This window comes from Solanum dulcamara, chromosome 8 (genome assembly GCF_947179165.1).
Source record: "Solanum dulcamara chromosome 8, daSolDulc1.2, whole genome shotgun sequence".
In the NCBI taxonomy this organism is placed as follows: domain Eukaryota; kingdom Viridiplantae; phylum Streptophyta; class Magnoliopsida; order Solanales; family Solanaceae; genus Solanum; species Solanum dulcamara.
Window position 1 is genome coordinate 52365747 of NC_077244.1, and position 27537 is coordinate 52393283.

Below are 27537 nucleotides of genomic sequence, written 5' to 3' on the forward strand. Positions count from 1 at the left end.
TATGCAAAGTGAAATCGATCAACTTTGAAACCTGACTAATTTATCCATCAGCCAAAATACCCCACTTCCCGAACATAGGGAAAATGCAACTATTCCACCTATTCACTCTCCCTCACCTCAAGGCTTTCCACCAAATCCTTCCCTTCTCAAAACCAATCTGACTGCTCCCAAACAACCCATCAACCAACCACAAGTCACTTTTACAAATATTAATTCACAATAAACCAATCCATTACCTTTCACTACCCTATGTATTTCCCAAACTCCAGTCCTCCAAACTACATCACTTACCCAAGCTTCACTCACCGAAACTATCCCACTTACCCAAAATACCCCACTCACCCAAACCAACTCACTTACCTAAAAATACCAAGCAACACAGCACATACTGATGACACATACTGCAACTCCTAACATGCAATATGTGCCGCAAGTATATGTAGCGGAAGCTCAACCTTTTGTTACTCCAATGCCAACCATGTCAGAAGTCGATCCATATAAAGAGATGGAGAGAAAGGACAGATCAAAAACAGATCAAAGTGTAGCTAGGGAGATTCGTAATTTGAAAGAAGCATTCAAAAGTATCCAAGTTCACAAAGGATGTGAAGGGCTTGAGTATGAGGATTTATGTGTTCATCTCGATGTTGAGTTGCCTGTAGGATATAAGGTACCAAAATTTGATGTGTTTGATGGGAAGGGAAATCCTCGAGCCCATTTAAGATCATATTGTCACAAGCTAGTCGGAGTGGGGAAAGATGAGGCTATTAGGATAAAGTTATTTATAAGGAGTTTAACAAGAGAAGCCCTGGACTTGTACACAAGTCAGGATCCAAAGAAATGGTGTAGCTGGAGTATCATGGCATATGAGTTCATGGATAGGTTTAAGTTCAACACTGAGGCTATACCAGATAGGTTCTATTTGATGAAATTAGAAAAAAAGTCGATAGAGTCTTTCAGGAAATATGCCATGAGGTGGAGAGCAGACGCTGCAAAAGTTCAACCTCCGATGATGGAAAGCGAAATGACCACTCTTTTCATACAATCTCAAAAGGATGCTACATATTATGAAAAGATGATAAGCGTGGTAGGAAAAAAGTTCTTCCAAGTTATAAGGATGAGAGAATTCATTGAAGAAGGTATTAAAACTGGGAGAATCACTAATTTGACAGCCTTGCAAGCAACAAGTAGGGCGATTCAGTCAGATTCAATTGGAGGAGCCTTTAAGAAAAAGAAGGACGGAGTGTCCGCTGTCATGACTATCCAGGAACGTAGGCCAAACCAAATGTTAACATACCAAAACCCCTTACCCCAACCTTTATACTATAGTCAGTATACCCAAGTTCCTCAACCGTATTACCAGCCTTCTGCCGCCCCTTACCCAGTTTACACCACTCAACCAATATATTATCCACCCAGAGCACCTACTTATCCAAATCTCTCACAATACCAACCTTCATACCCGCCTCAATTCCACTATCAATCACAAAATTGCCCATCAAATCCACCCAGACCTCGCCCAAATTTTGAAAGAAGACCAGTCAAAACCTATACACCTTTAGCCGAACCTTTATCCCAACTATATAAAAGATTGAGAACCACAATGATACTCCAACCCATCCAAGAACGAATTCCCAATCCCCTTCGAGGATGGTACGATGGAACTAAGCATTGTGCTTATCACTCTAGAATTGCTGGACACGACACCGAAAATTGTTTTACTCTTAAAGATAAGATTGAGGCGTTGATCAAAGAAGGAGTCATTCAACTCAAAGGTGTTGCCCCTAATGTAAATAAAAATCCTTTGCCAAACCATGGGAGTGTGAATATGATCACCATTGATGAAGAATGTAATTTGGAAGGGATCATTGTGCCAGTCAAAGAACATAAAAATGTCATGACATCAGCCTTTATTGCTCCCATTATCATAATCCAAGCGCGAGCGCCATTTGAAGTGGAAGTTCTGGTTCCTAAACCTAAGATTACGGCTTTGATTGTTCAATCAACTCTTTTTGACACTAAAGCGGTTCCCTGGAGTTACTCAACTGACACAAGGGACAGAGGGAAAGGAAGGTTAGTTGTAGAAGTTGCTGCTGCCAGAATGACAAGATCTGGGCGATGTTATGCCCCTGAAGATGTTGTACGAGCCGGATCAAATAAGGAGAGTAACCAAAAGAGGGTTATGAAAGAAGCTGAAATAGAGGATTTTTGGAGGAAAATGCCAACAAAAGAATATTCTGTTGTTGAACAGTTGAAGAAGACTCCTGCCCAAATTTCCTTGATGTCATTATTGATGAGTTCTGAAACTCATAGGAGCGCTTTGGTGAAAGTTCTAAGTGAAGCTTATGTTCCGGCCGAGATCACAAGTGAGAATCTTTCAGCCATGGTAGGGCAAGTTTTGGAAGCAAACAAAGTCTGTTTTCATGAAGAGGAATTACCATCTGAAGGTTTGGGACATAACAAAGAGTTGAACATAACTGTTAGGTACAGGGACAAGTTTATTTCTAGAGTTTTGATTGATAATGGTTTAGCTGTCAATATCTGTCCTTTCATTACCCTTCGAGCTTTGGGAATTGATATCGGGAAAATTCATGAAAGTCATGTAAAGGTTAGAGGTTTTGATGGGACAAAAAGGGGAGTCATTAGCAAAATTGATTTGCCACTGCAAATTGGACCCGAGGAGTTCGTGGTAGAATTCCAAGTATTGGACATATCTGCTAGTTACAATTTATTGCTTGGGAGGCCTTGGATCCATATGGCTGGTGCGGTCCCTTCTACCCTGCACCAAAATTTAAAATTTGTTTGGAACCACCATGAGATTATTGTTCATGGAGAAGGTAGTAATTCCATGTATCTTGGTAATTCAATCCCCGTTGTTGAAAGTATAGAAGAACTGGATGGGTTTGTGTTCCATACTAAAGAGATTATGTGTGTCCATCAAACCGAAAGGGTAAAGTTGCCACATGTGCTTATGATGGTGGCTTGGGAAATGTTGAAGAATGGTTTCATACCTAGTCGAGGTCTTGGAGTGAACTTGGATGGAATAGTGGAACCAATTCAATTGCCGGGCCAGAAATACACCTTTGGTTTAGGATATGAGCCTACTCCTGAAGAAGTCTCATTGGCCGATCTCAAAAGGAAAAGTGACATTCCATTGCCCCATCCCATCCCGCACTTGAATCAGTCATTTTCCAAGGCATATATTATAAAGGAATCAGAGAAAGCCGTTGAAGACACCCTCATGGAAGGACTCAAAAACTTATTTATTAAAGAAGTGGAATGCAACATGATCTTGGAGGATTGTACCGAGATTTCGACCATATGGGATGTGGAGCCTGGAGATGCTTTGAACAATTGGACTTGTAACCCGTCCCCGTTTCCTCGGGAATCTTGGTAGATGTTTGTATTAGAATTAATGAAATAACATGATTCAAAATTGAGGCCTGAATCATGTTTAAGAATCTTTAAATGTTTTGCCTCCACTTTTGAAATCTTAAATGCCACGTCTAAGCCATATTTTCTGCTTTAAATTTCAAAATTTTGTACTTAATTATAAATTTTATTTATTTATTTTTACTCCCTTTTAGCGAGCAAATTAATGAATCTGCCAATACCGAGAATGTGACATGTAATAAAACGAGCAAACAAATCTCAAATACCGAGCAATCTTTTGTGGAATATGAAGAAGAGGTGTAGCCTGAAGAGATGACTGAAGATTTTGAACATTTTGAGAATAAAATAAAGCCAAATTTGGATAAAACTGAGACGGTAAATTTGGGAGATTCAGAACTAATGAAAGAAATAAGAATTAGCATCCATCAAACTCCGTCTCAAAGAAAGGAACTTATTGATCTTTTGGGACAATATATAGATGTATTTTCATGGTATTATGATGATATGCCGGGTCTAAGAACAGACGTTGTTTCACATAAGTTGCCGACTGATCCATCTTGTCCTCCAGTCAAGCAAAAACCAAGGAAGATCAAGCCTAATTTGAGTTTAAAAGTTAAGGAAGAAGTTTCTAAGCAAATCGATGCCAACGTCATCCGAGTCACGAGGTATCCCACATGGTTGGCTAATATAGTGTCGGTGCCAAAGAAAGATGGAAAAATCAGAGTATGTGTAGACTATTGAGATCTCAATAAGGCGAGCCCAAAAGATGATTTTCCTCTTCCGAACATTCACATACTTATTGATAATTGTGCAAAGCATGAGTTGTAGTCATTTGTTAATTGTTTTGCAGGCTATCATCAGATTCTAATGGATGAAGAAGACGCTGAGAAAACAGCATTCATCACACCTTGGGGAGTATATTGCTATCGAGTAATGCCTTTTGGACTCAAGAATGCAGGAGCAACATACATGAGAGCTATGACTACCATTTTTCATGACATGATCCATAAGGAGATTGAAGTCTATGTAGATGATGTCATTATCAAGTCACAAAAGAGCTCAAATCACCTCACAAATTTGAAGAAGTTCTTTGACAGGTTGAGGAGATATAATCTGAAATTAAATCCTGCAAAGTGTGCATTTGTTGTCCCTACTGGAAAATTATTCGGTTTCATTGTGAGTAGGAAGGGCATAGAATTGGATCCTATAAAGATAAAGGCTATTCAAGACTTGCCCCCTCTAAAAAGTCAAAAGGATGTAATGAGTTTTCTTGGTCGATTGAATTACATTAGTCGATTCATTGCACAGTCGACTATAATTTGTGAACCAATCTTCAAGTTGTTGAGGAAAGATGTTGCTATTAAATGGACTGAAGATTGTCAACAAGCTTTTGACAGAATCAAGGAGTACTTATCTAGTCAGCCCGTCTTGGTGCCTCCAAAACCGGAGAGACCATTGCTACTATATATGTCGGTATCAGACAATGCATTTGGATGTGTGTTGGGACAACATGATGAAACTGAGAGGAAAGAACAGGCTATATACTACTTGAGCAAGAAATTCATGCCTTATGAAGCCCGATATACTTTATTGGAACGCACTTGTTGTGCCTTGACTTGGGTTGCACAAAAGTTAAGACATAACTTATGTGCATATACCACTTTTCTCATCTCAAGGATGGATCCACTCAAATACATATTTCAGAAGCCTATGCCAATGGGGAAGTTGGCAAAATGGCAAATTTTACTAAGTGAACTTGATATTATTTATGTCACTCAGAAGGCCATCAAAGGACAAGCGCTTGTTGATCATCTTGCCAAAAACCCTGTGGATGAAGAGTACGAACCTCTTAAAACTTATTTCCTGGATGAAGAAGTGTTATTTATTGGAGAGGATATTTTAGAAGAATATTCTGGGTAGAGGATGTTCTTTGATGGTTCTGCAAATTCTAAAGGAGTCGGTGCTTGGGCAGTGCTTGTCTCAGAATCAGGTCAACATTATCTAGTCTCAGCGAAATTCAAGTTTCTATGCACTAATAATATGGCGGAGTATGAGGTTTGTATTCTTGGACTCAGAATGGCTGTTGATATGAATATACAAGAATTGTTGGTTATATGTGACTCAGACTTATTGATTCACCAGGTACAAGGCGAATGGAGCACCAAGAATGTGAAGATACTCCCCTATTTGCAATGTGTGAAGGAAATATGCAAGAAATTTGTCAAGATAGAGTTCAAGCATATTCCTAGAGCTCAAAATGAGTTTGCAGATGCTTTGGCAACCATGTCTTCTATGATTCAACATCCAGACAAGAATTACATAGATCCAATCAAAATCAATGTGCAGGATCAACCGGCCAATTGTTTCCATGTGGATGAAGAAATGGATGGAGAACCATAGTACTATGACATTGTGAGGTATCTCAAAGAAGGAGATTATCCAGAAGGCATAAGCAATATTCAAAATAGAACACTACGGAGGCTTGCAAATCACTTTTTCTTAAGTGGAGAAATTCTTTATAGGAGGACTCCAGATTTAGGTTTATTAAGGTGTGTTGACTCCCAAGAGGCGAGCAAGTTAATTGAAGAAATACATAGGGGTACATGCGGGCCACACATGAATGGTTTTACTTTGGCAAAGAAGATTGTGCGGGCTGGATATTTCTGGATGACTATGGAAACAGACTGTATTCGCTTCGTGAGGAAATGTCATCAATGTCAGATTCATGGTGATTTGATCCGAGTTCCACCGAATGAACTCAATGTGACGAGTTCTCCTTGTCTGTTCGTAGCCTAGGGCATGGATGTCATTGGTCCTATTGAGCCAGCCGCATCAAATGGACACAGGTTTATTTTAGTAGCTATCGATTACTTCACAAAATGGGTAAAAGCATCCTCACATAAGTCTGTGACAAAGAAGGTGGTGACAGATTTTGTTCGCAATAACATAGTTTGTAGATTTGGCATCCCTCATTCGATTATAACAGATAATGGAGCTAATCTCAATAGCGGTTTGATGCATGAGATATGTGATAAGTGCAAAATCATTCACTGTAATTCCACTCCTTATCGACCTCAGATGAATGGAGCAGTTGAGGCTGCCAACAAGAATATCAAAGAATATTGCGGAAGATGATTGATAATTATAAGCATTGGCACGAAAATTTGCCATTTGCCCTCCTCAGCTATCGCACCATGATTAGGACTTCGACTGGGGCAACACCTTATCTTTTGGTTTATGGAACAGAAGCAGTATTACCAATGGAAGTTGAGATACCATCCTTGAGGATAATCCAAGAAGCTGAGTTGAGTGATGCCAAATGGATACAAAGTCGATATGAACAGTTGATGCTTATTGATGAAAATATAATGAATGCAGTTTGTCACGGACAACTTTATCAACATAGGATGGCCAAATCTTTCAATAAGAAGGTGAGACTTAGACAGTTTAAACCGGGACAATTGGTGTTAAAACGGATATTCCCGCACCAAGAAGAAGCTAAGGGGAAGTTTGCGCCTAATTGGCATGGGCCTTATGTGGTTTACAAAGTGTTGACTAGGGGAGCATTGATTCTAGAAGAAATGGACAGAAAGATATGGCCGAAAGCCATCAATTCAGATGCGATTAAGAAATACTATGTCTAGGAGCTTTTATATTATGTTTCATGTAATATTTTGTTATGTATTGAAGAACTACATTCTGACCTGATTCCCTTGGCGGGATACGTAGGAAACCCACATCGGGTCTGGTCACTTAGTAGAAATTATCAAGAAGATCTCATTGTTATATGTTATGAACTACGCTTGCCTGATTCCCTTGGTGGGATACGTAGGCGGCCTACATCGGCTTCGATCACATTATGAGAAATTTTTTTATTCCCCTCTTTTATTTTGCATGTTAGTAATTAAGTATGATTTTATTCATGTTGGATACATGAGTAGCCCGCGGAGGGTTCGATCCCTTTTATTTTCAAATTCTCAAAGAAAATGTATTCACGAATTAGGCTTGATAGGACAATAGGCAGTTTATATACGATTTGGTCTCATCATAATGGATGTCGATATCCCTCTCCACTAAAACTGGGACAGTTTTGCGGGTAACATTACAAGAAGACATCAAGAGAGTTGAGGAGTATGCGGTAAATTGAATAATCAAGCAGAAGAAAGACTCCATAAAATGACGTTTGCTTCGTTTCACAACATGTCACAATCTAAAACTTTGCAGAAGTTCTTTACTATTATATAATTTATATTATTACTTTTAATATGAACCTTTCAATCAAATATTTTCGTGTTATTCATTAGCCAAGATCTAGAAGGGACGGAGATTGCAAGTCCAAACAAAGTTGAAGAAAGAAGAAGTATGAAGAGTCAGAGCATCAAAGTCAATGCGAATCAACTTCCCCGAAACTCATAATTTTTCTTTGAATGCAAGTTTGTCAGAATTATCGATCAACAAAGAAGTCAATAATGCTTACAGCCTCAAAAGGATCATGCGTCGAATGGTTTGAATTACTTACATATTTATATTCTAGAAAAACTCATAAATGAAGTTTTCCGAAATTTCCAAATATTTTGATACACAAATATTTTCAGTGGCACTATCTATGATATTAAAATGCTCCGCATAAATATTCTCAAATGCACTGCACGAATACTTTCAAATAATTTTAAATGCGCTATACAAATGCTTTCAGATATCTTCAAACACATTGCACAAATGCCCTGAAATATTTTCAAATGCATTGGATAAATGCTTTCAAATATTATCAAATGCACTGTATTAATGCTTTCAGATATTATCAAATGCACTGCACAAATGCTTTCTAGTATATTCAAATGCACTGCACAAATGCTTTCAGATATTATCAAATGCACTGCACAAATGCTTTATTATATATTCAAATGCACCGCACTAATGCTTTCTAGTATATTCAAATGCACTGCACAAATGCTTTCAGCTATTATCAAATGCACTGCACAAATGCTTTCTTATATATTCAAATGCACCGCACTAATGCTTTCTAGTATATTCAAATGCACTGCACAAATGCTTTCAGCTATTATCAAATGCACTGCACAAATGCTTTCTTATATATTCAAATGCACCGCACTAATGCTTTCTAGTATATTCAAATGCACTGCACAAATGCTGTCAGATATTATCAAATGCACTGCACAAATGCTGTCAGATATTATCAAATGCACTGCACAAATGCTTTCTTATATATTCAAATGCACCGCATTAATGCTTTCCAATATATTCAAATGCACTGCACAAATGCTTTCAGATATTATCAAATGCACTGCACTAATATTTTCCAATATATTCAAATGCACTGCACAAATGCTTTCAGATATTATCAAATGCACTGCACTAATGCTTTTTGATATACTCAAATGCATTGCACAAATGCTTTTAAATATTATCAAATACACTGCATAAATGCTTTAAATACAATTGCACAAAATGCTTGCAAAAGTGCAATATTTGCAAAGACGTCATTTTCATGAATTATTGACTTGAAAAGCCTCATTTTCATAAATCGCAGACTTAAAAATCGCATTTTCCATAAATCATTTGGGTTAAGGCCTCATTTCATTAATCATTGCTGAAATGCACCATTTTCATGAATCATTGGCCAACTCCATTTTTAATATGCTTTGATTTTATTAAATCATTACGGCTTGCAAGGCCGCATTTTCATATACTCGCCCCTAGAGGTGTCATTCCCATAAGCTTATTGCATATTGCCTTATATTTAATATTTACTAATTGTTTTATCAGATTTAAGTTTTGCAGAAACCGCAGCACAACGTGGAACTGTTTCTAAGCAGTGAACAAGGAATATTTATTGGAAAGTTAAACTTACCAACAACGGTCATGAATCTACTTTCAAACTCTACTCAGCCTACGCCCATTATTCGGGTTTTAAAATCTAGTCTCGCCATAGCTCGTTATTGGGACAATTTGTTTTTGGTTAGGCTTTACTTCATTCTTCCAATTATTCTTACCTTTTGTGGAGTCCGAATTTCAAGCATCTTAAAAGTTCATTTTTACTTCACTTCATTTTTTCTCAATAACTCTTCACTCGTTCAACCTTAGTCTTTTCCTTGACAGTCTTTATTATCATTCACTAATACCGACACGGTTTTATAAACGATGGACTTTACATTTCACTCCATCTTAATCTGACATAACCTCAAAGATGCATTGAGCTTGATTCTCGAGCAACTTGAGACATGGTGGCAACTCATAAAACGTCAACCATAATCTTTTTATAATTTTCTTGTTACCGTGTTTTCATAAACTTCATTTCGACGTTAATGGTCGGGACAAAATTGACTATTTTGTCAACTTCTTTGCCCAAAAACTCTTTCATCATTTTTGGTCAAAGAGGGACAGTTGTTGACACCCAATTTTTACCCTCTACAACGTAGTTTTTACAAAAAATAATAATAATAATAAAATGAAATATACATATATGTTATCATTATTTTAAACTAATTTCGCTATATATATATATATATTTATTTATAAAATAATTCTTGAATATAATATATTTTATTATTTATTCAAAAATTGTCTCAAAAGATTTTTATTTTTAAAATAAATAGTTCTGTTAATTAGTTTGACTTAATTAATAGACTCATATGTCAAGCTAATTTATTTAAACTTAAGTTAATTATTTACTTTGTCAAAAATAAGAGGTTTGTTAATTAATTAATGCATACTCATCTTATTTTAATTCTAGACTTCTTCAATTTTAAGTAAATCAAAATAATTGGCGTTTATAAAACCATAAATATTTTCAAGATTACTTTTAAATAATTTTGTCATGTTCATAAGATATACAGTTTTTGCTATATAGTGATTACCTTTTAATAATATTTAAAATTGACTTATAAAAAAGATTATTTATTTCTTATTATTAAATATTTCATAAATTAATAATTAGTTACAATGAGGTTAATTATTTTGTTTTTGTTAAAAATTAAGAATCTCGTTAATTAATTGATATTAATTCGACTTATTTGATAACCAAATTCACTAATTAATTTTACGTTTTTATTTCTTCCCCTAAATAATACACAATTAATTCTATATTAACAACATTTTAATTCTTCCATTAATACTACAACATGCAAATAATATATATACCATCACCCAATTTTCACATCTCATTCTATCTTTATACTGCACATAAACTAATTTACACCTCGCTATAATAAACGTATATATATATATATATATATATATATATATATATATATATATATGCCCATTGTCATAAATATATATATATCCAAAATCCTATTTTAAGATAAAAATAATTTTTAAAAAAATAATAATAATATATATAATTCCGCCTCTCCCTTTTTGTCCCCTCTTTTTCAAAAAATATTAATAAATAAATAAATAGTTTTATTCTTCCGATAAAAAATAGATAATATATATATATATATAATATACTACTCATGCGTTGTCCCCCTTCCCATATCCCTATACCATTTTTTATTCCATGCTTGTCCCCCTACCCATATCCCCGTATTAATTTTATATTCATCAGATAACGTGTGCATTAATTTATTTCCACACATGCACCCCCTATTTCATCCGAATTATTTTTTAAAAAAAAATATATATTTATATATATTCATCCGAATTACTTTTTTAAAATAAATAAATAAATAAACAATTAAAATAAAAAATAAAAAAAATGAAATAAAACAAGAATAAGACAATGTATATATATATATATATATATATATATATATATATATATATATATATATATATATAATAACAATCCCTCCCATACCCCTTTGTCCCTTGTTTTAAAAAAAAATTATAATAATAATATAAAAATATATATATACTTCATCCGAATTAAAAAAAATATATATATAATAATAATATAAATAATAATAAAATAAAATTCGCCCGCATATATATATATATATATATATAATCATTACATCGAAAAAGCCCAAATAAGTTTCATTAATACTTGTAATGACTTCTATAAACCTACTTATAATATGTACAAAATACTAGCTAAAAAACTAGATATAAAAACAGACTTAGTAATAGGATTACATTTTCTCATACAAAATAATGGAAGTTGTTTATTTTCTAGAGACAGAATAATGTTATTCAAAAATACCACTTATACCCCAGTACAGACTGGTACATTTCTTATAAAGGGAAGATCTCAGATAAAAATAAAACCAAAAGAAGAAAATTCCTGTTGTACAGATTACGAAAAAGGCAATACATGTACCACAAAAAATCTGTATGAAGAACAAGAAGAATACCTAGAAGATACATACTTAGAAGATATAGAAAAAGATTATACATTAATAAATATAGAAACAGAATTTTATAATTTCCAAAAGGGAATAAATGCACTAGGAAAAATAAATAACCCTAAAGATTTAGATAAAATAATTTCAATACTAGATGAAATGGAAATAATTGGAGAAAGACCCCTATTACATTGGGATAATAATAAGATTATGTGTCAATTAGAAATAATTAACCCAGAATATACCATAAAGACTGCTGATATCGAAGCTAATAATGAAGATACAGAAGAATTTAGTAAACAAATTAAAGAATTACTAAAGTTAGAAGTAATAAGACAATCCACTTCTAAACATAGATCAGCCGCATTCATGGTTAGAAATCATAGTGAACAGGTAAGAGGAAAAGCAAGAATGGTAATTAATTACAAAAGGTTAAATGATAACACTAAAACAGATGCATACAAATTACCAGACAAAAATGAATTAATAAATAGAATACAAGGTAAAAAATTCTTTAGTAAATTTGACTGTAAGTCAGGATATTGACAGGTAAAAATGCACCCAGAAAGTATAGAATGGACAGCATTCACATGTCTAGAAGGACATTTTGAATGGCTAGCCATGCCTTTCGGGTTAAAAACTGCACCGCCTATATTTCAAAGAAAAATGGATACTATATTTGGAGAATAAAAATTATCGAAATATCATTTATCTCGTTTATCGTTTTATCATTTTAATTTGGTATCAGAGCGAGAAGTTTAGATCGATGGACAGACTTGAAGAAATCCATAATAGGATAAAAATAGGAAAGCAAAAGGAACAAGAACAAAACAAAACAATCGCAAAAGACTCAGTAACAGATTTAAGACTAATAACTCAGGATTTTTTATTGTCTTTAAAAAATTTGGAGTGACTAAGTTTAAGACAGCGCAATTTTTGCCTAAGGCCGAAATTTGTTCTTCTCTATAATGTCTATATAATTGGTTGTCTTTTGAGAAACAACCTACTTTGTATAAGGTCTTAGGATTTAGAAGTTTTAATTGATTTTGCTGAAAAATTTGTAGATCTTTATCTACGTCTACTATTTCATTTAGCTCTTGGTTTTGTTCTTCAGTAAGGTTTCTTCTCCTAGATAGTATTCTTGATATAAAGTTATTTCCTATTCTATTATCTGAGTAGCTTACGCTTGGCCTGCTTCTTTGGATATTTTCTTCGTCTGTTGATCTAGACTTGTGTGAAAAAAGGTCCATAGTTGCGGTTTTTTGACAACTTGTATCTTTTCTTTGTGGGGGGTTATTTCTATTCTTTTTAATTGTTTTACTAAATCATCTATTTCTCTGTTAGGAAGTTGAGGTATTAGTACTTCAGACTTAGACTGAGAGAGGTTTCCCTTTCGGGAACCCCGAAGGTCTCTGAGATAGAACTTAAAGCACAACCACACTAGCACACCTCTTATTATATAAACTTCTTTAGTACAATTTATACAAAGGTTTCTGAGAAAAGGGTTTGGTGTTTTTACAAGAGAGGGGGAATATGTTGGAGGGTTTTCTCACACTTAAACTTAGAGTGTCTTTCTCTAAAAATCTATTTTTCTAATTCACACAACTATCTCTTATATAGAGGTAGAGATAGCATAATGAAAGGATACAAACGTTACTACGTGGCCTAATTTTAGATGGCCGACACTTGTTGATAAAATTTAATAATGCGCGTCGGGTGCTCATTGGGTCCCATCGTCACATGCATTATTAATTTATCTTTTTGGACTGACTATCTACAGACGCGTGCTTTTGTCAACAGTTTTTCCCTCTTTTGGAGGGTAGTGATAAAGTGACAGCACTCACATAATATTAGTGGGCATACCCACATGGCACACTTATCCTTATGTCATATCTATCTTTATGTCTTTGTCTTTCTTTCTCCGTCTTTATCTTCTTGGATGCCTTTGCTTTTAAGTATCTAGATTATGAAGGGCAATAGAGTCAAAACTCATGCCCGAGTCATCGTCTTCGTACGGGTCTTGGGCATCTTGGTAATTATTATTTCCATAGCCTTCTTCTGAGCTGGGTGTTCTTATTGGACTTGCATTTGTGTCTTCGTCTGATTGAACTCTTTCATTGTCTGGATCTGGACTGTCTTTACTAATAACATGCTTGTCACATCCCTGATCTTTGAAGAATTGTTCTAGGGTCTGTTTAATTATGGCTTCAATTTTTTTTTTTTCTTTTTTATGGCCATATTTCTTTTAAAATTGTCTTGGTAAAAGGTTTTAGGTAATCTTCTTCGTGAGGAAGAAGATTCCTCTTCTTCACTTTTGGGCAAAGTGACAGCCATTAACGGATTTGATTTGTCTTATTAGTTGCAATAAAATGTTTAGTGTCTTGTTTATTGTTTATTTTCTTTGTATAATTCTTTTGCTATTTCTATGACATTATCATAATTAAAAATGTACAAACATTTACATGATGATATCAACATTAACATAATAACCTAGTAGATGACACAGACATAGAAAGTACTATAGCACAAGAAGAAGGATTTTTTATATTCTCCAAATATAGTATCCATTTTTCTGAATCAGAGGATTCAGATTGAGTTAGAACAAAGATTAATATATTTAGAAAAAGGTAAATTAAAGATAGAAGACAAAGAAGAAACATTAGGAATGATTGTTGTAAAATCCTACTCAGTACTCCTAGAGGTATATGACTCTATTTTAAATGTAGTTTTTTCTAATTGTTCTTTCAACCACTTAAGGTTTCTTTTTAGTTGGGATCTGTATTTTTGTTCTTCGTGTATACACTTTTTTCTTAATCTAATTCTTTTTATATATTCTAAAGGCATTAAAATACTTATCCTAGTGGAATAGAGTCTAATATCTTTTTATATTGTTTTATTCTAACTTTAGAGTATACTATTTGTGTTCCTAGATTGTTTAATTGAGTTTGCAGATATGTTGTATGCTGGTCTGGGTGATACGAAGAGTATTGATCTATGACTAATCGTAGTTCTTTTTCTGACTGTTTAACCTCTGAGTAATGTCTCAATTCTTCTTGTAGCCAACTAGATACTCTTTTATATCTTTGGAACAAAGGTTGATTTTGCATAACCTAAATTATCCTAATTGATAAGCCTTTTCACTAATTCTTTTACGACACCAAGCAATTCTGTTACTACTATATTTTAGATCACTCTCTTGGCTTTGGATTTTCCACTTTAGAGCACTAATAAGGTCTCCTCTAACTAATCGTCTTTCTCTAATTTGATATATTTTATCGATAGAATCTATAGTTTCTACTATATAAAGATAGTCTTCTAATGCTTTTTTCAATTTTATAGCTGTCTGTTTTAGCTTGAATTCTCTATATAATAGCCAATATCTCGATCTACAGTCTCTATGAGTAGGATGTCTTTTCATAAAAATTGTCTAGCTTTAAGCTGAGTAATAAACTTGTATTCTAGTCTAGATATTATGTCTATCAGTTGTTCTAGTCTAAAGTTATCCGTTTTGGTCTTAGCATGATCTAAAGTGTTCTATGGTTTCCAAACGGTAGCCGGTAAAGACAAATTGTTTAACTGTTTGTACTCTCGGTATAGGATTTTTAGTTCCATGGTATTTGTTTGAGATTTCTATGGCTTTTAGATAGTTTATATCTTGTTCTTGTTCGTTCATGAAAGAGAAATTTGTTCTAATCTTTTTATTATTTCCTTTAAATTATTTATTTCAGAAATGATATAATCTATTTGTTCTGTAATTTTTGTTATTATCTGGGTATTTTGTATTTCTAATTCTTTAGGTGTTTCTAGAATTATTTTTATTAATCTTTCTATTTCTGATTTAGTAGGTATTTTTTCAAGGTTAAATTTAGTGTTTATAAAAGAAATATGGCCATAAAAAAGAAAAAAATAATAAAATTGAAGCCATAATTCGTTCCATCATCTTAATGGTTCCCTGAGGTCTAAAATTAATCTTACCAAGTAATGTCTGGGTGTATGAGTCTGCTGGAACTATTCCCTTGCCTTTGTCCGCTAGCTGTTGGTCAGTTGGTCTCATGCTGAAACATAGTTGTTTAATTAGTCTTTAGTTGTAACCTACTTAACTTATCAGCTAAATCATTATTTTTTCCTTTTACATATTCAAAAACTATATTATTGTATATAGATATAACATCCATAAAATTCAGCCATCTTCTTTTACTACTTGCTTTACTATTGATTGTCTGATGAAACTTTACTATTGCTTCACAATCCATTCTTACTAATACTTCTGGTTTATTTAATATGTATAATTTAAAACTGTTTAATCCGTATATTATTGCTAATACTTCTGCGTCTATACTACTCATATTTCCTTTTTCTTTATATTTACCACTTTGATATGCACATATTTTTTCTTCATTTTTACTACTGTATTTATTTGGTCTAGTTTTTAAAACAGCTCCCCATCCTAACTGACTTCCATCAGTTTGTACTATTAAATAGTCTGTTTCTAGGGGAATTTGTAAATCTGGTATATGTTTAACTTTGTCTTTTATTTGCTGAATTAATTTAACATTCCGCATTATTTTATTCATCCGCTATTTTTTCTGCCATTTGTTTTATTCTCCATATCCCTATAAATAGAGGGATTAGACAGAGCAGAGAGGGGGGGAGAACACTTGAAAAACAAAAATCTTATTCTCTGATTTTTAGTATTTTCTTGCAAAAGAATTTTTAAATTTTCCCTCACTTTGAACTCAATTTTATTTGGAGAACAAGGATAAATTTGTGACCAAAATATCTCCGTTCACTGTCCCACAACAGGTAATATTTACTCCATGTTCTTCCATTTTGTGTTGTCATTGTGATAAAATATTGTCCCTAAAAATATTGTCGTGCTAATTTCGTCACTCTCTTCTTATTTGCATGAACACTTCGGGAGCAAAACAATGGAGTCTTGATTTAGGACTCTAAGAAATTCGAGTCCTTAAGACTCGATGAAATCATCATTTCCCTCACACGGAGCCGATATCTTAGACCTCTTAAATAGTAAACAAAACAAGATGATCTCACTCGGACCCAATTCCGCTTGCTTATATTTTCAGCATTTTTGTTTATTATTATTATTATTATTATTATTGTCGTTATTATTGCTGCTACTATTTTTATCATTATTGTTGTTATTTTATATTTATTTTTTACTGTTTTATTATTATTATTATTATTATTAGTAGTAGTAGTAGTAGTAGTAGTAGTAGTAGTAGTTATTTATTTACTGTTATTATTAGTATTTTTCGTTATTATTATTATCATTATTATTAGTATATTTTATTTATTGTTATTATTATTATTATTATTTTCATTATTAATATTATTATTATTAGTATACATATTTTATTACCATTATTAGTATTAGTATTATTAGTATACATATTTTATTACCATTATTAATATTAGTATTATTAGTATACATATTTTATTACCGTTTTATTATTATTATTATTATTATTTTCATTATTAACATTATTAGTAGTTGGAGTTGTATTTTTATTTTAACTGTTAGTATTATTATTATCATTATTTTCATTATTATTAGTATATTTATTTACTGTTAGTGTTATTATTATTATTATTATTATTATTATTATTATTATTTTCTTTATCATTATTATTATTAGTATTTTTTTCTTTACTGTTATTATTATTATTATTATTATTATTATTATTTTCGTTATTAGTATTATTTCGTGTTACTATTATTATTATTAATAATAATAATATTTGCTACCATTATTAATATTATTATCTCTATTATTATTGTTTATTATTATTATTATTATTATTATTATTATTATTGTTATTATCATTATCATTATCATTATTTTTTTTTCTTATTATCGTTATTATTATTATTATTATTATTATTACTTTTATTATTATTATGGCTATTATTATTATTTTATTGCTATTGTTATTATTATATTATTGTTACTATTATCATTGGTATTATTATTATTATTATTATTATTATTATTATTATTATTATTATTATTATTATTATTATTATTTTTGTTGTTGTTGTTGTTGTTGTTATTATTATTATTATTATTACTACTACTACTACTACTACTACTATTATTAGTACTATTATAACTATTACACATTAAACTTGCATATATGATTTGAATATGTTTTCACTCTTGAATGCAATAGCTAACATTATATACGTTGTTTGGGTTTGGGTACCTCTAATTAAAATAGGTCACTATAATGACAACCTTCCATTTTTTTTGTATATAAAAGAGACTAATATTTTTAGGCTAAGCTACTAGTAAAAATCATTTTATTTAAACATGCACTTATTTTTGTGTAAAACAATATTCGTATATTAATTTCAAGTTCGAAAATCTTTTTTTACTTAATAATTTAGCTTTGTTTTCAAAAGTTTGAGCAACCTTTTTTTAGTTTAATTATTTATCCTAAGTTTGGTCGGTAATCGTTTTTTAACGAATCTTAAAGGATGCTTAACCCGTTCCCTTTAGGATAACTAGAACCCTTACCTAGAATCACATAAGTTAAGTAGACCACTAATTGAAGTTCATTTTTAACATTAAACTAATTAATCATCTAGGTATCCTAATTTACCTTAAATAATTAGGTGGCGACTCCTTAAAATTGAATAATTTAGGAATCATCAATATGTTGTACACCGTTTGACCTCGAGTTAAAATGGGGTATAACAGTCTCGTCTACCAATACTTTTCCATGCTCGTCCTTAATGCACTTCACTTGATCCACATCGCGTGCCCTTCTCTCCCGGGCGCCTAGCTAGCCTGAACAATTTCCTATCCCCGCCTTTCTCTTCTAGTTCAGCATAAAGGTGTTCAAAAGCTACCGTTTTTGCCATCGCAACCGCCGACTTTGCCTCCTTCCTTGCTTTCTTATACAGTTTCCCATTAGTCCATTTCTCCACCTCATCCTTGCTTTCCATCAACTTTGCATACGCCATCTTCTTTGCTTCCACCTTCCCTTACACTTCTCCATTCCACCACCAGTCCCCTCGATGCCGGCTATGACTACCTATCGAGACTCCCCGCACTTCCCTTGCTACAACCCTAATACAATTAGTTGTCCTATCCTACATACTGTTCGCATCCCCGTTACTATCCCAGGCCCCCATATCGTTCAATTTCTCTTCCATCTCCAAGGCACTAGCCGTGGTCAAACTCCCCCATCCGATCCTAGGACGGTCATCCCCACCCTCCTCTTCCTCGTTATCTTGATCCCTAAATCCATCACCAAGAGCTTATGTCGGATTGAAAGCTTGTTGATCGGGATGACCTTACAGTCTTTGCACAGACCTTTATCATTCTTCCTAAGGAGTAAATAATCTATCTGAGTCTTAGTCACCGAACTACGGAAGGTTACCAAATAGTCCTCCTTCTTCGAAAAAATCGAATTAGTTATCACCAACCCAAAAGCTCTTGCAAAATCCAAAAGTGAAACTCCTCCTCTATTTTTGACCCCGAAGCCAAAGCCTCCATGCACATCATCATACCCTTCCGAAATAGACCTAGTGTGCCCATTGAAATTCCCTCCTACGAAAAGCTTCTCAGTAGGCGGTATGCCTCCCACTAGCTCATCCAAATCCTCCCAAAAGTGCCTTTTATCCTCCTCGCTTAAGACCACTTGCGGCGCATAAGCACTAATAATGTTCAACGTGATCCCTTCAACGACCAGCTTAATCAACATCATCCTGTCAGTGACTCTCCTAACCTCCACCACCCGATCCCTTAAATCACTGTCTACTAAAATGCCTACCCCAATCCTGTACTTTGATCTACCAGAGAACCAAAGCTTATACCCATCTACCTCCTTAGCTTTAGAGCCTATCCATTTGATCTCTTGGACATATGCTACATTAATCTTCCTTTTCTTTAGAATCTTAACTAGCTCTATGGATTTTCCTGTTAACGTTCCAATGTTCCAAGAACCTACTCTCAGTTTAGACGCTCCTTTATCACTTACCCCTCCTTACCCTTGGCCCTATCCCCATCCCCGTCCCTGTCCCCATCCCCGAGCGAGAACATGACCCTAGTCTACCATCACTACCTAAAGCCACTAAGACGCGTATGAACTAATAAATTATTCAAAGGTCAAGTCAGTAAAATGTAACTACAAGTGTATAGGCAAAGAATAGATATAAAAGGGATAAAAGATGTGGAAACCGGAGGTACCAACTCCAATCGAAAATGAACCTGACCCCGCCGAAAGTGAGTTCCTCGGTGTGCACAGATATGACCAGCCGTGTTCCCAGACACAAAACTAGTGGCTTCTCCTGCTCAGGAAATCAATGTGCGGCAATGTCTTGATCTGTAACTTGGATTAACAAAAAGAAGTCCAGTCGGTACTTTCTTCAAACACTTGATCTGCAAATGACAGTCCTTCTTCTCCTGAAAAACCTCAAAAGAAAGAAAGCAATTATTTCTACTTGTTGAAGATGGGTTAGCAATACCAATGAGAGGTAAATTGCAGAAAACAAAACCCCACAAATCAGAATGCAATAAACTGCCAAAAACAAACCAAAATCAACTCAATACACACAGTATTAACTACCAAGAACCAAACTTCAAACACATCAAAATAGAACAAAACAACTTCAAGAAAACCAAACCCCACAAATCAGAAAACCAGTAAACTGCAAAAAAGGATGAAACCCAAAAGGAAAGTTTTGTAAATACCTCAAAGTTCTAAATACAAAATTTCCTAAATGTACTAAATGTAAAATGAACTAAATACAAAATGTACTACAAGTGTATGGACAAACAATAGATATGAAAATCGGAGGTACCAACTCCGATTGAAATGAACCTGGTTGCCGCTGAAAAATGTTGTTCACGTCGGAAAACACTTAGCAGCGAAGAAATCTGAGCTTTTGAATCTGATTAAATCTCTGGACGTCGCCAGAATCTGCTTGGAGCTGCCGGAATCTGGACAACTTGTTTCGCCGAAAGACGCTAAGAGATGAGGAAGAGTTGGTCGAGATGGAAAGTCGTTGAAGATGAGAGTGAGCTTGGTGCTGCTTGGGTGCTTTTGTTCCGATATGGTGGTCGCCGACGAGATAGACAGTGCTACCGCCGTCACTCTCCTGCTTGCTGCCTGTGGTTGCGTCGAGCAAGGAAGAGGAAAGGGAGAGAGGAAGAGGGAGAGAGAGGAGAGAGAGAGAGGGATGAGGGAGATACCTGGTGGATTCCGATGAAAGTGTCGTTGTCGGCGTAAGAGGAAGCTTGAATATAGCCGTTGTCGGTGTGAATATAGTCGTTGTCGGCGTTAATTCGATTTCTAAATAATCTGTTGACTAATATACAGTTTGAATTTACCCTGCAAAATAAGGTTCTAAATTAATAATTTGATGTTTTGAACATATGCAATAAATTTCTAAAGATAAATATAAATTTTCGACTAAAGCTACTACATTCGACCGAACCCGTAAGCTATAATTGACTCCGCACGAGCGTAGAATTTGTGGAAGTGTACTCATAATTGTCAAGACACCACGGTTTATATGAAGGAAATAAAAATGAAAAGGAAAACATTAGATTTCAGCTGAGCAATGTTTTTATTTGGATTTTTAGAATCTGTATAATCATTAATGCGAGCAACCACTTGGCTGATTGATGTAAGGGAGCTTTCATTCAAATGCCATTCTGATTCCTCAACAACATCTCCCTTCTATCTTTATTTACTTGAATAATTGAACTTTCTTTCCGAGTTGTAGAATTAGCGAGTCTGATCAATAAAGTTTCATATTTAACTTGAAACTCGATATAATAGAATTTGAGCCAAAACTATTGAACTTCACCAAAGCCGTTGTTATAAAGGCGACTCCACCACTGATGCAATTTTAACAACACTTTGCTTCTGCTTTTACCAATTGGGTTGTTCACTATACATATTTAAAAGATTGAACATGCATTCGAATTCAGCTATTCAAGATACTCAGTCGAAAACATCCTATGCGACATTTCATCGATCATCTGATGAGCATATATTTCCTCAAAATCACAAAGAAACCAAAGTAAATCATATCTTAAATTAATAAAACGAAAAGGTATATAGGAAAACTTTAATTAAATTGTTTCTATTTGAAAAAAATGTTGGATTTTCAATCATAAAGATATTTGAAGGTATGAGTGGTGAAGAAGAAGGGGAAGAAGCAGAGAGCAATATTTTAAAAGGAGTGAGTCAGGTAAGTACCACATTGATAAAACACGAATAAATACAAAATTTGTCCCAATATAAAAAGGAAGCACATATTAGTTGAAGGACTCACGCAGCCACGCAGTGAGCACAAAGCTAACTATTCTTTCGCCTTTTACTAAAGAATACCGTGTGCGCATTGCAATTAGTTGCATATGCCAATTTTTGGAGGGGTTCTCTCTTTTTGAGTACCCCAACAATTTTAGTTTCAATCTTTTTTTTAACTTGTACTTTTAATTTTGAATTGGGTGTGGTTTATTGTATTTGGTTCTTATAGACAAAATTATTTGATACTTATATTGGTGAGAGGTAGCAAGGTACTTCATAAAATTAGTCGAAGTTTATAAAATTAGTCGAATTGCACACATATTGGCTAAGACACCACAATTATATGAAGAAAAAAATGATTTAAAAAACAACATTATGATGTGTTCAGTATTCAGGAAAAGTGTTTTTCTTTGTACGGAACACATCCTATAATTTGAGCAACTTTTGCAGTAAGCACACATTTTTGTTAACATCAGGTTCGACAACACCTTTTATCCCAGTACAACAAACTGAAGCCAAATCAACGAGAAAGTTCACGGGACAGCTTAAGTCATTTATATTTAAAAACGTGTTGATATTCGATCATATAGATATTTGAAGGACTGGTGAAGAAAAAGAAGAGACCAAATACTAAAAAACGAGTGAATCCAGTACCACATCGATAAACAAAGAGAAAATACAAACTTTGTTACTATATAAGATGGAAGGACAGTTAAGCTCTAAAAATTATGCAGCCATGTAGTGAGCACAAAGCGAACTATTCTTTCGCCTTTTACTAAAGAATACCGTGTGTGCGCTGCAATCAATGGCATACGCTAATTTTTGGAGGGGTTCTCTCTTTAGAGTAGCCCCAACAATTCTCAATTTAAACTTATATAGGACTACAAATTGAAGGTTAAAATTTTTATGATAATAGTGCATTTGGTATTGGCAGATGAAGGAGATAAAAGTCCCCTAGAAACAATTATATATATATTTGTTTTTGTTGCTAAAATGATACTTATTTTGGGACAAAGGCGATAAAGATGAAGCGTAAACACACATGGCAACGAGGCTCAATGTCTTAGCCAACTTCTTCAGCACTAAACTCTCTTGATGACGAGTGCCCTTATACCTAATGCTTTTGTCTATCAAAACATCGTTAATCTGATAAAGCCATTCTTTCATGTCCTCAAGCTTATTAACCGCCAAACTTAATATAGTCTCTTCACTCAGGCGGTTAATAAGATCGATGAACCTCTACAAAACATTTTCCCGATTTTGAGAAACCGATAAATCCATGCGTTTTTGCAGGTGTGAGGCTTATCAATGAAGTGGATTCACGGTCATAGGAAGTGGAAATATCTAAAAACATTTGATAAGTCGCAACTATATTTGCTATACCATTAAATATGATCTCCTCAAGAGCCACTGTCCATATCCAGTGTCCTCTATGACCTGCGAACATATCGATTGCCAAGAAGTTTGACACTCTTATGACAACCAATTGTAACGGATTGTCTCTTGCTAGCTTAACTGAAACAAACAGGTTGGACGCGTTGCGCATACTGTTGAGATAGGCAAAGACTCACGATTTTCTCATTTACTAAACCTAAATAAATCAGTATGGTTCATTTAAAGGAGCTAAAATGATCTGTTTGTTGTCTAATTGGTGTGCTATAATGAAAAAAAAAAAGAAGGGCAAAATGTCCCTCATCGGCTGATACAAAGGAAAACAATGCTCAAGATGGATATAAATGAACAGGAAGGAACAACAAGAAACATACTTACCTGGACGGGGTCAATGGGCTATCAATCAGACTCATGGCCTAGGTTGGTGACCTCCATTGCACGTTGGAGGGGCACCCGCCTAAGGTCAACCCAAGTGGTTGAGTCTACGTCATAATTTGTGGCAGCGGGGCACCTGCGTTCGCGCGGTCCCTACCAATTCTTAAACAAAATTTGCATCTTCTGGTTACTTAAATTTGGTGTTTGTAATTTGGGCCCTTCACTATACACATAAAAATCGAACCTGCATTAGAATTCAGCACATCGATAAACAATGAAAATATTTTAAAGGAGTGAGTGAGTGAGTACCACATCAATAAAAACGAGTAAATACAAACTTTGTCCCAATAATAAAGTGCAGGTGCAGCACGGATTAGTTGAAAAACTCCACTTGGCCATGAAGTAAGCACAAATCGAATTATTCCTTCGCCTTTTACTAAAGAATTCTGTGTGCGATGCAATTCGTGGCATACTCCAGGGGTTCTTTCTTTTTGAGTACCCCAACAAATCTAGTACGTGTGTCTTTTAGTAATGCTATTTTATACTGATATGAGCAAAATTCAAGCTGCGAACTTTTTTTGGCTAGAGTATCATTTTATCGTATGAAAAGGAAAGAAACATTTGCCTCTTATCGTGCAAAATAATCTTGTATTGATTCTTTGAATAGTAATGCTATTTTATACTGATATGAGCAAAATTCAAGCTGCGAACTTTTTTTGGCTAGAGTATCATTTTATCGTATAAAAAGGAAAGAAACGTTTGCCTCTTATCGTGCAAAATAATCTTGTATTGATTCTTTGAATAGTTTCATACACGACTAATGGTAATGATGCATTTTCCGAACATTGGTCATGCATTTTTCAAAAAGAAAGACAGTGGATGGGGGTAAATGGGTGATTAATAAGACCCATGGCCCAGGTTGGTGACTTCCATTGCATTTTGGAAGGATGCCCGCCTAAGGTTGGTCCAAGAACCCAGACTTATACTTGGTTCTGAAGTGAGGATTCCTCGTCAAACTTGGGATTCAATTAGAAATTAACATGTTGTTATTGATTTATTTTGGATTTACTGAGTGAATATGTACGATGAAAACATTGCAATTTTTGCTTATAACATATTTGAACAGGACAAAGCTGGTAGACTTGGTTTTGTAACTAATCTTTGGAGTTATATTAGATTAAATTAACTCAATATTTTAAATTTTATAATATAAATAATCAAAAATCATATAAAAAATACTACAAATAAAAATTCTTCTCATGTCATAAAAATGTATATTCATTTTTTAAAACATTGGTCAAAGTTCACATAGTTTGAATCTCTAAGCGCAGGAAGGAACAAAATAACATGAGGGAAATGATATAGAGGAAGCCCAATGGCGGATCCAGAATTTTTTCACTCAGGGGTTCAAAAATAAAAATATAAATGTCACACCCAACAGGAACTATTGAACCTGCATGCAAACTGGGGATGGTATTCGCCGCCCAAATTGCACAATCTAGTACCATTGGGCTATCTCTTCTCTTTGATTTAAGTGGTTCAAAATTCCTATATATACAAAAATATAGAAAATCTACCCTATATATACAATGTATTTTTTTGTTGAGGGGATTCGGGTGACCCTCTGACACCCATGTATGTCCGCCCCTGGAGCAATCTTCAACCTTTTTATATGGGAGCAAGACTTTTCTCTAAGAGTCATCACAACTCACGAGGACTAAATGATGTAGTATAATACTCCTATAATAAAGTTGATTAATGTTATGAGATTTAAACTTACTATAGTAAAATGTCCCTCTTCGGTTACCACAAAGGTAAAGAATGATTTGGATGGATATAAAAGAACACGAACGAGCAACAAGAAATATGCTTACCTGGACAGGGTCAGTGGACCATCAATAAAGGCCTAGGTTGGCGGCTTCCATTGCACTTTGGAAGTGTGCCCACCTAAGGTCAGTTCAAGTGATCAAACCTATGTCATAATTTGTGATTGTCCGGGCCTGCGTTCGTGCTGCCCCTGCCCAATTCTTCAACAAATTTTTCTTTGGTTTTGGTAACGTATAATTTCTTGGTAAAGAAGTAACTTGGTAAAGAAGTTTTCTCAAACAACTCTTCTCCCTATACACTTCTTTACTCATTCTCAAAATATAGTTTTAGTTCTTAGTAGTGTAGAAATACTATTTTGGTAATTCATATATTTCGGGTAGTACACAAAATGCTCCGGCGAGAAGAAAATGTTAGGTTTCAAGAGTGTTCATTAAGTGCGAAGAGAAAATGTTAAGTTTCAAGAGTGTTCATTAAGTCCTTCAATTCTGAGTAAAGTTTCGGATTCCAGATATGTAAGGCCTCAATGAAAGTATTTCTTCCACTCTCATGCCTAAAGTATTTTGATTATATGATAAATTATATTTATTTACCCAATTCTCTTCAAGCTTTACTCTAAGGTATGTATGTGTTTATCCATGGATTCTTCTACCCATGTAGTTCAAAACTCTTTCAACTAAATCTCTTGATTTCAAATAATATTTTCTTATGGGTAATTCTTATTTCTACTTAATAGCATGAATCATGGTTAAACTAATAATTATTGGTCTATTTTGATGCAAAATAATTTCATATGTATGAATTGATGGTTTGCAAGTAATTTCTCTATTTATCTTTTTAAAGGTTCTTAAAATTCATAGTGGGTTATTTAAAACATGATTTTTAATTAATGAATTTCAAAGTATTTATGCATAATTTCATTTACATACATGTTTGAAAGTTGAAGTGATTTAAACCCACCTACTTTTACTATATTTTCAATGAAGTTTGATTTGAAAACTTTGACTCCAAATAAATATTTATGAAAGCAATATCTATGATCAAAAGGGAGTCTTATAATGGATTCTTTATGTTATAAGGACAATTCTATGATCAAAAGGGAGTCTTAATCGACTGTGATGTTTTGAATTCTCAAGGTATATGCTATGAGTATTTTGAAGTATTAAACTATTATGTGGGATTGACTTAGCACCGAATGAGTTATTGAGGTGGAATTCGGTAAGGGAATCCTAGTAGCAATTCCTTGTCTCATTAACTATGTGCAAACATAGGAGCCCTTGTAGGCTTAGGCTAATGGATCCATGAAAGCCCTTAAAGTTAAAGAATGAATGTAAAATTGAAGTAGTTCTACCCTAGGCAAGTAGACTCCCCGGCCAACATAGGGGGTTATGTTGGATTACATGTAATAGTTCACATGGTCTTAATGTCGGTTATAGTCAACATCCCACAAATTGAATGTTTCAAATGTTATTTACATGATTATTCATGCATGTATATATCCACATATGTATGATTTAAATGATATCTAATTGATTACCCATGCATGCACTCATTTATGTACTTTACCTTATAAATGTCCTAAATGTTTTAATTTGTAATGCATACCTACATACTTAGTACATTCAAAGTACTAACACATACTCTTTTGCCTACATGATATCACCATGTAGGGACCGGTACTCCTCCTCGTTCTTCTCCATGTGTGTGTTAAGGTGTGTCACTGACATTTCAGTCATCGTTGGGGGGGGGGGGGATACTTATACATTATCTTTTGGTTTTATTTGATACATTAATACGAAACTAAATTTATTTTTTGGGTCTATTCGTTCTATTAGGGTTTTTGGCTAGAAGAAACACTTTCTCTCTAAGTCTTGCTCTGATTACTATTCAGTTCTTCCAATTGTCTTTTCCTTTGTTTCTTTTTTGAGTGAAGAGGTGAAAACACCTTGAACTTGACATG

At 33.9% G+C, this 27537-nt stretch overlaps 2 protein-coding genes and 4 non-coding genes across 6 annotated transcripts; all 6 read left to right on the top strand.

Moving 5' to 3' along the window:
- Window positions 1-391: 391 nt before the first annotated feature.
- LOC129899948 (uncharacterized) lies at window positions 392-3394 on the top strand. The gene has a single exon (XM_055974941.1). The coding sequence runs from the start codon at window positions 392-394 to the stop codon at window positions 3392-3394; it is 3003 nt and encodes a 1000-aa protein (XP_055830916.1).
- Window positions 3395-6521: 3127 nt separating this feature from the next.
- LOC129899950 (uncharacterized) lies at window positions 6522-7034 on the top strand. Its single transcript, XM_055974943.1, has one exon. The coding sequence runs from the start codon at window positions 6522-6524 to the stop codon at window positions 7032-7034; it is 513 nt and encodes a 170-aa protein (XP_055830918.1).
- A 14979-nt stretch (window positions 7035-22013) lies between these two features.
- On the top strand, window positions 22014-22131 carry LOC129901908 (U5 spliceosomal RNA). Its single transcript, XR_008769994.1, has one exon. It is a non-coding gene; the product is annotated as a U5 spliceosomal RNA (small nuclear RNA).
- Window positions 22132-22718: 587 nt separating this feature from the next.
- On the top strand, window positions 22719-22834 carry LOC129901906 (U5 spliceosomal RNA). Its single transcript, XR_008769992.1, has one exon. It is a non-coding gene; the product is annotated as a U5 spliceosomal RNA (small nuclear RNA).
- A 914-nt stretch (window positions 22835-23748) lies between these two features.
- On the top strand, window positions 23749-23910 carry LOC129901869 (U1 spliceosomal RNA). The gene has a single exon (XR_008769967.1). It is a non-coding gene; the product is annotated as a U1 spliceosomal RNA (small nuclear RNA).
- Window positions 23911-25619: 1709 nt separating this feature from the next.
- On the top strand, window positions 25620-25774 carry LOC129901876 (U1 spliceosomal RNA). Its single transcript, XR_008769974.1, has one exon. It is a non-coding gene; the product is annotated as a U1 spliceosomal RNA (small nuclear RNA).
- The last annotated feature ends 1763 nt before the right edge of the window (window positions 25775-27537 follow it).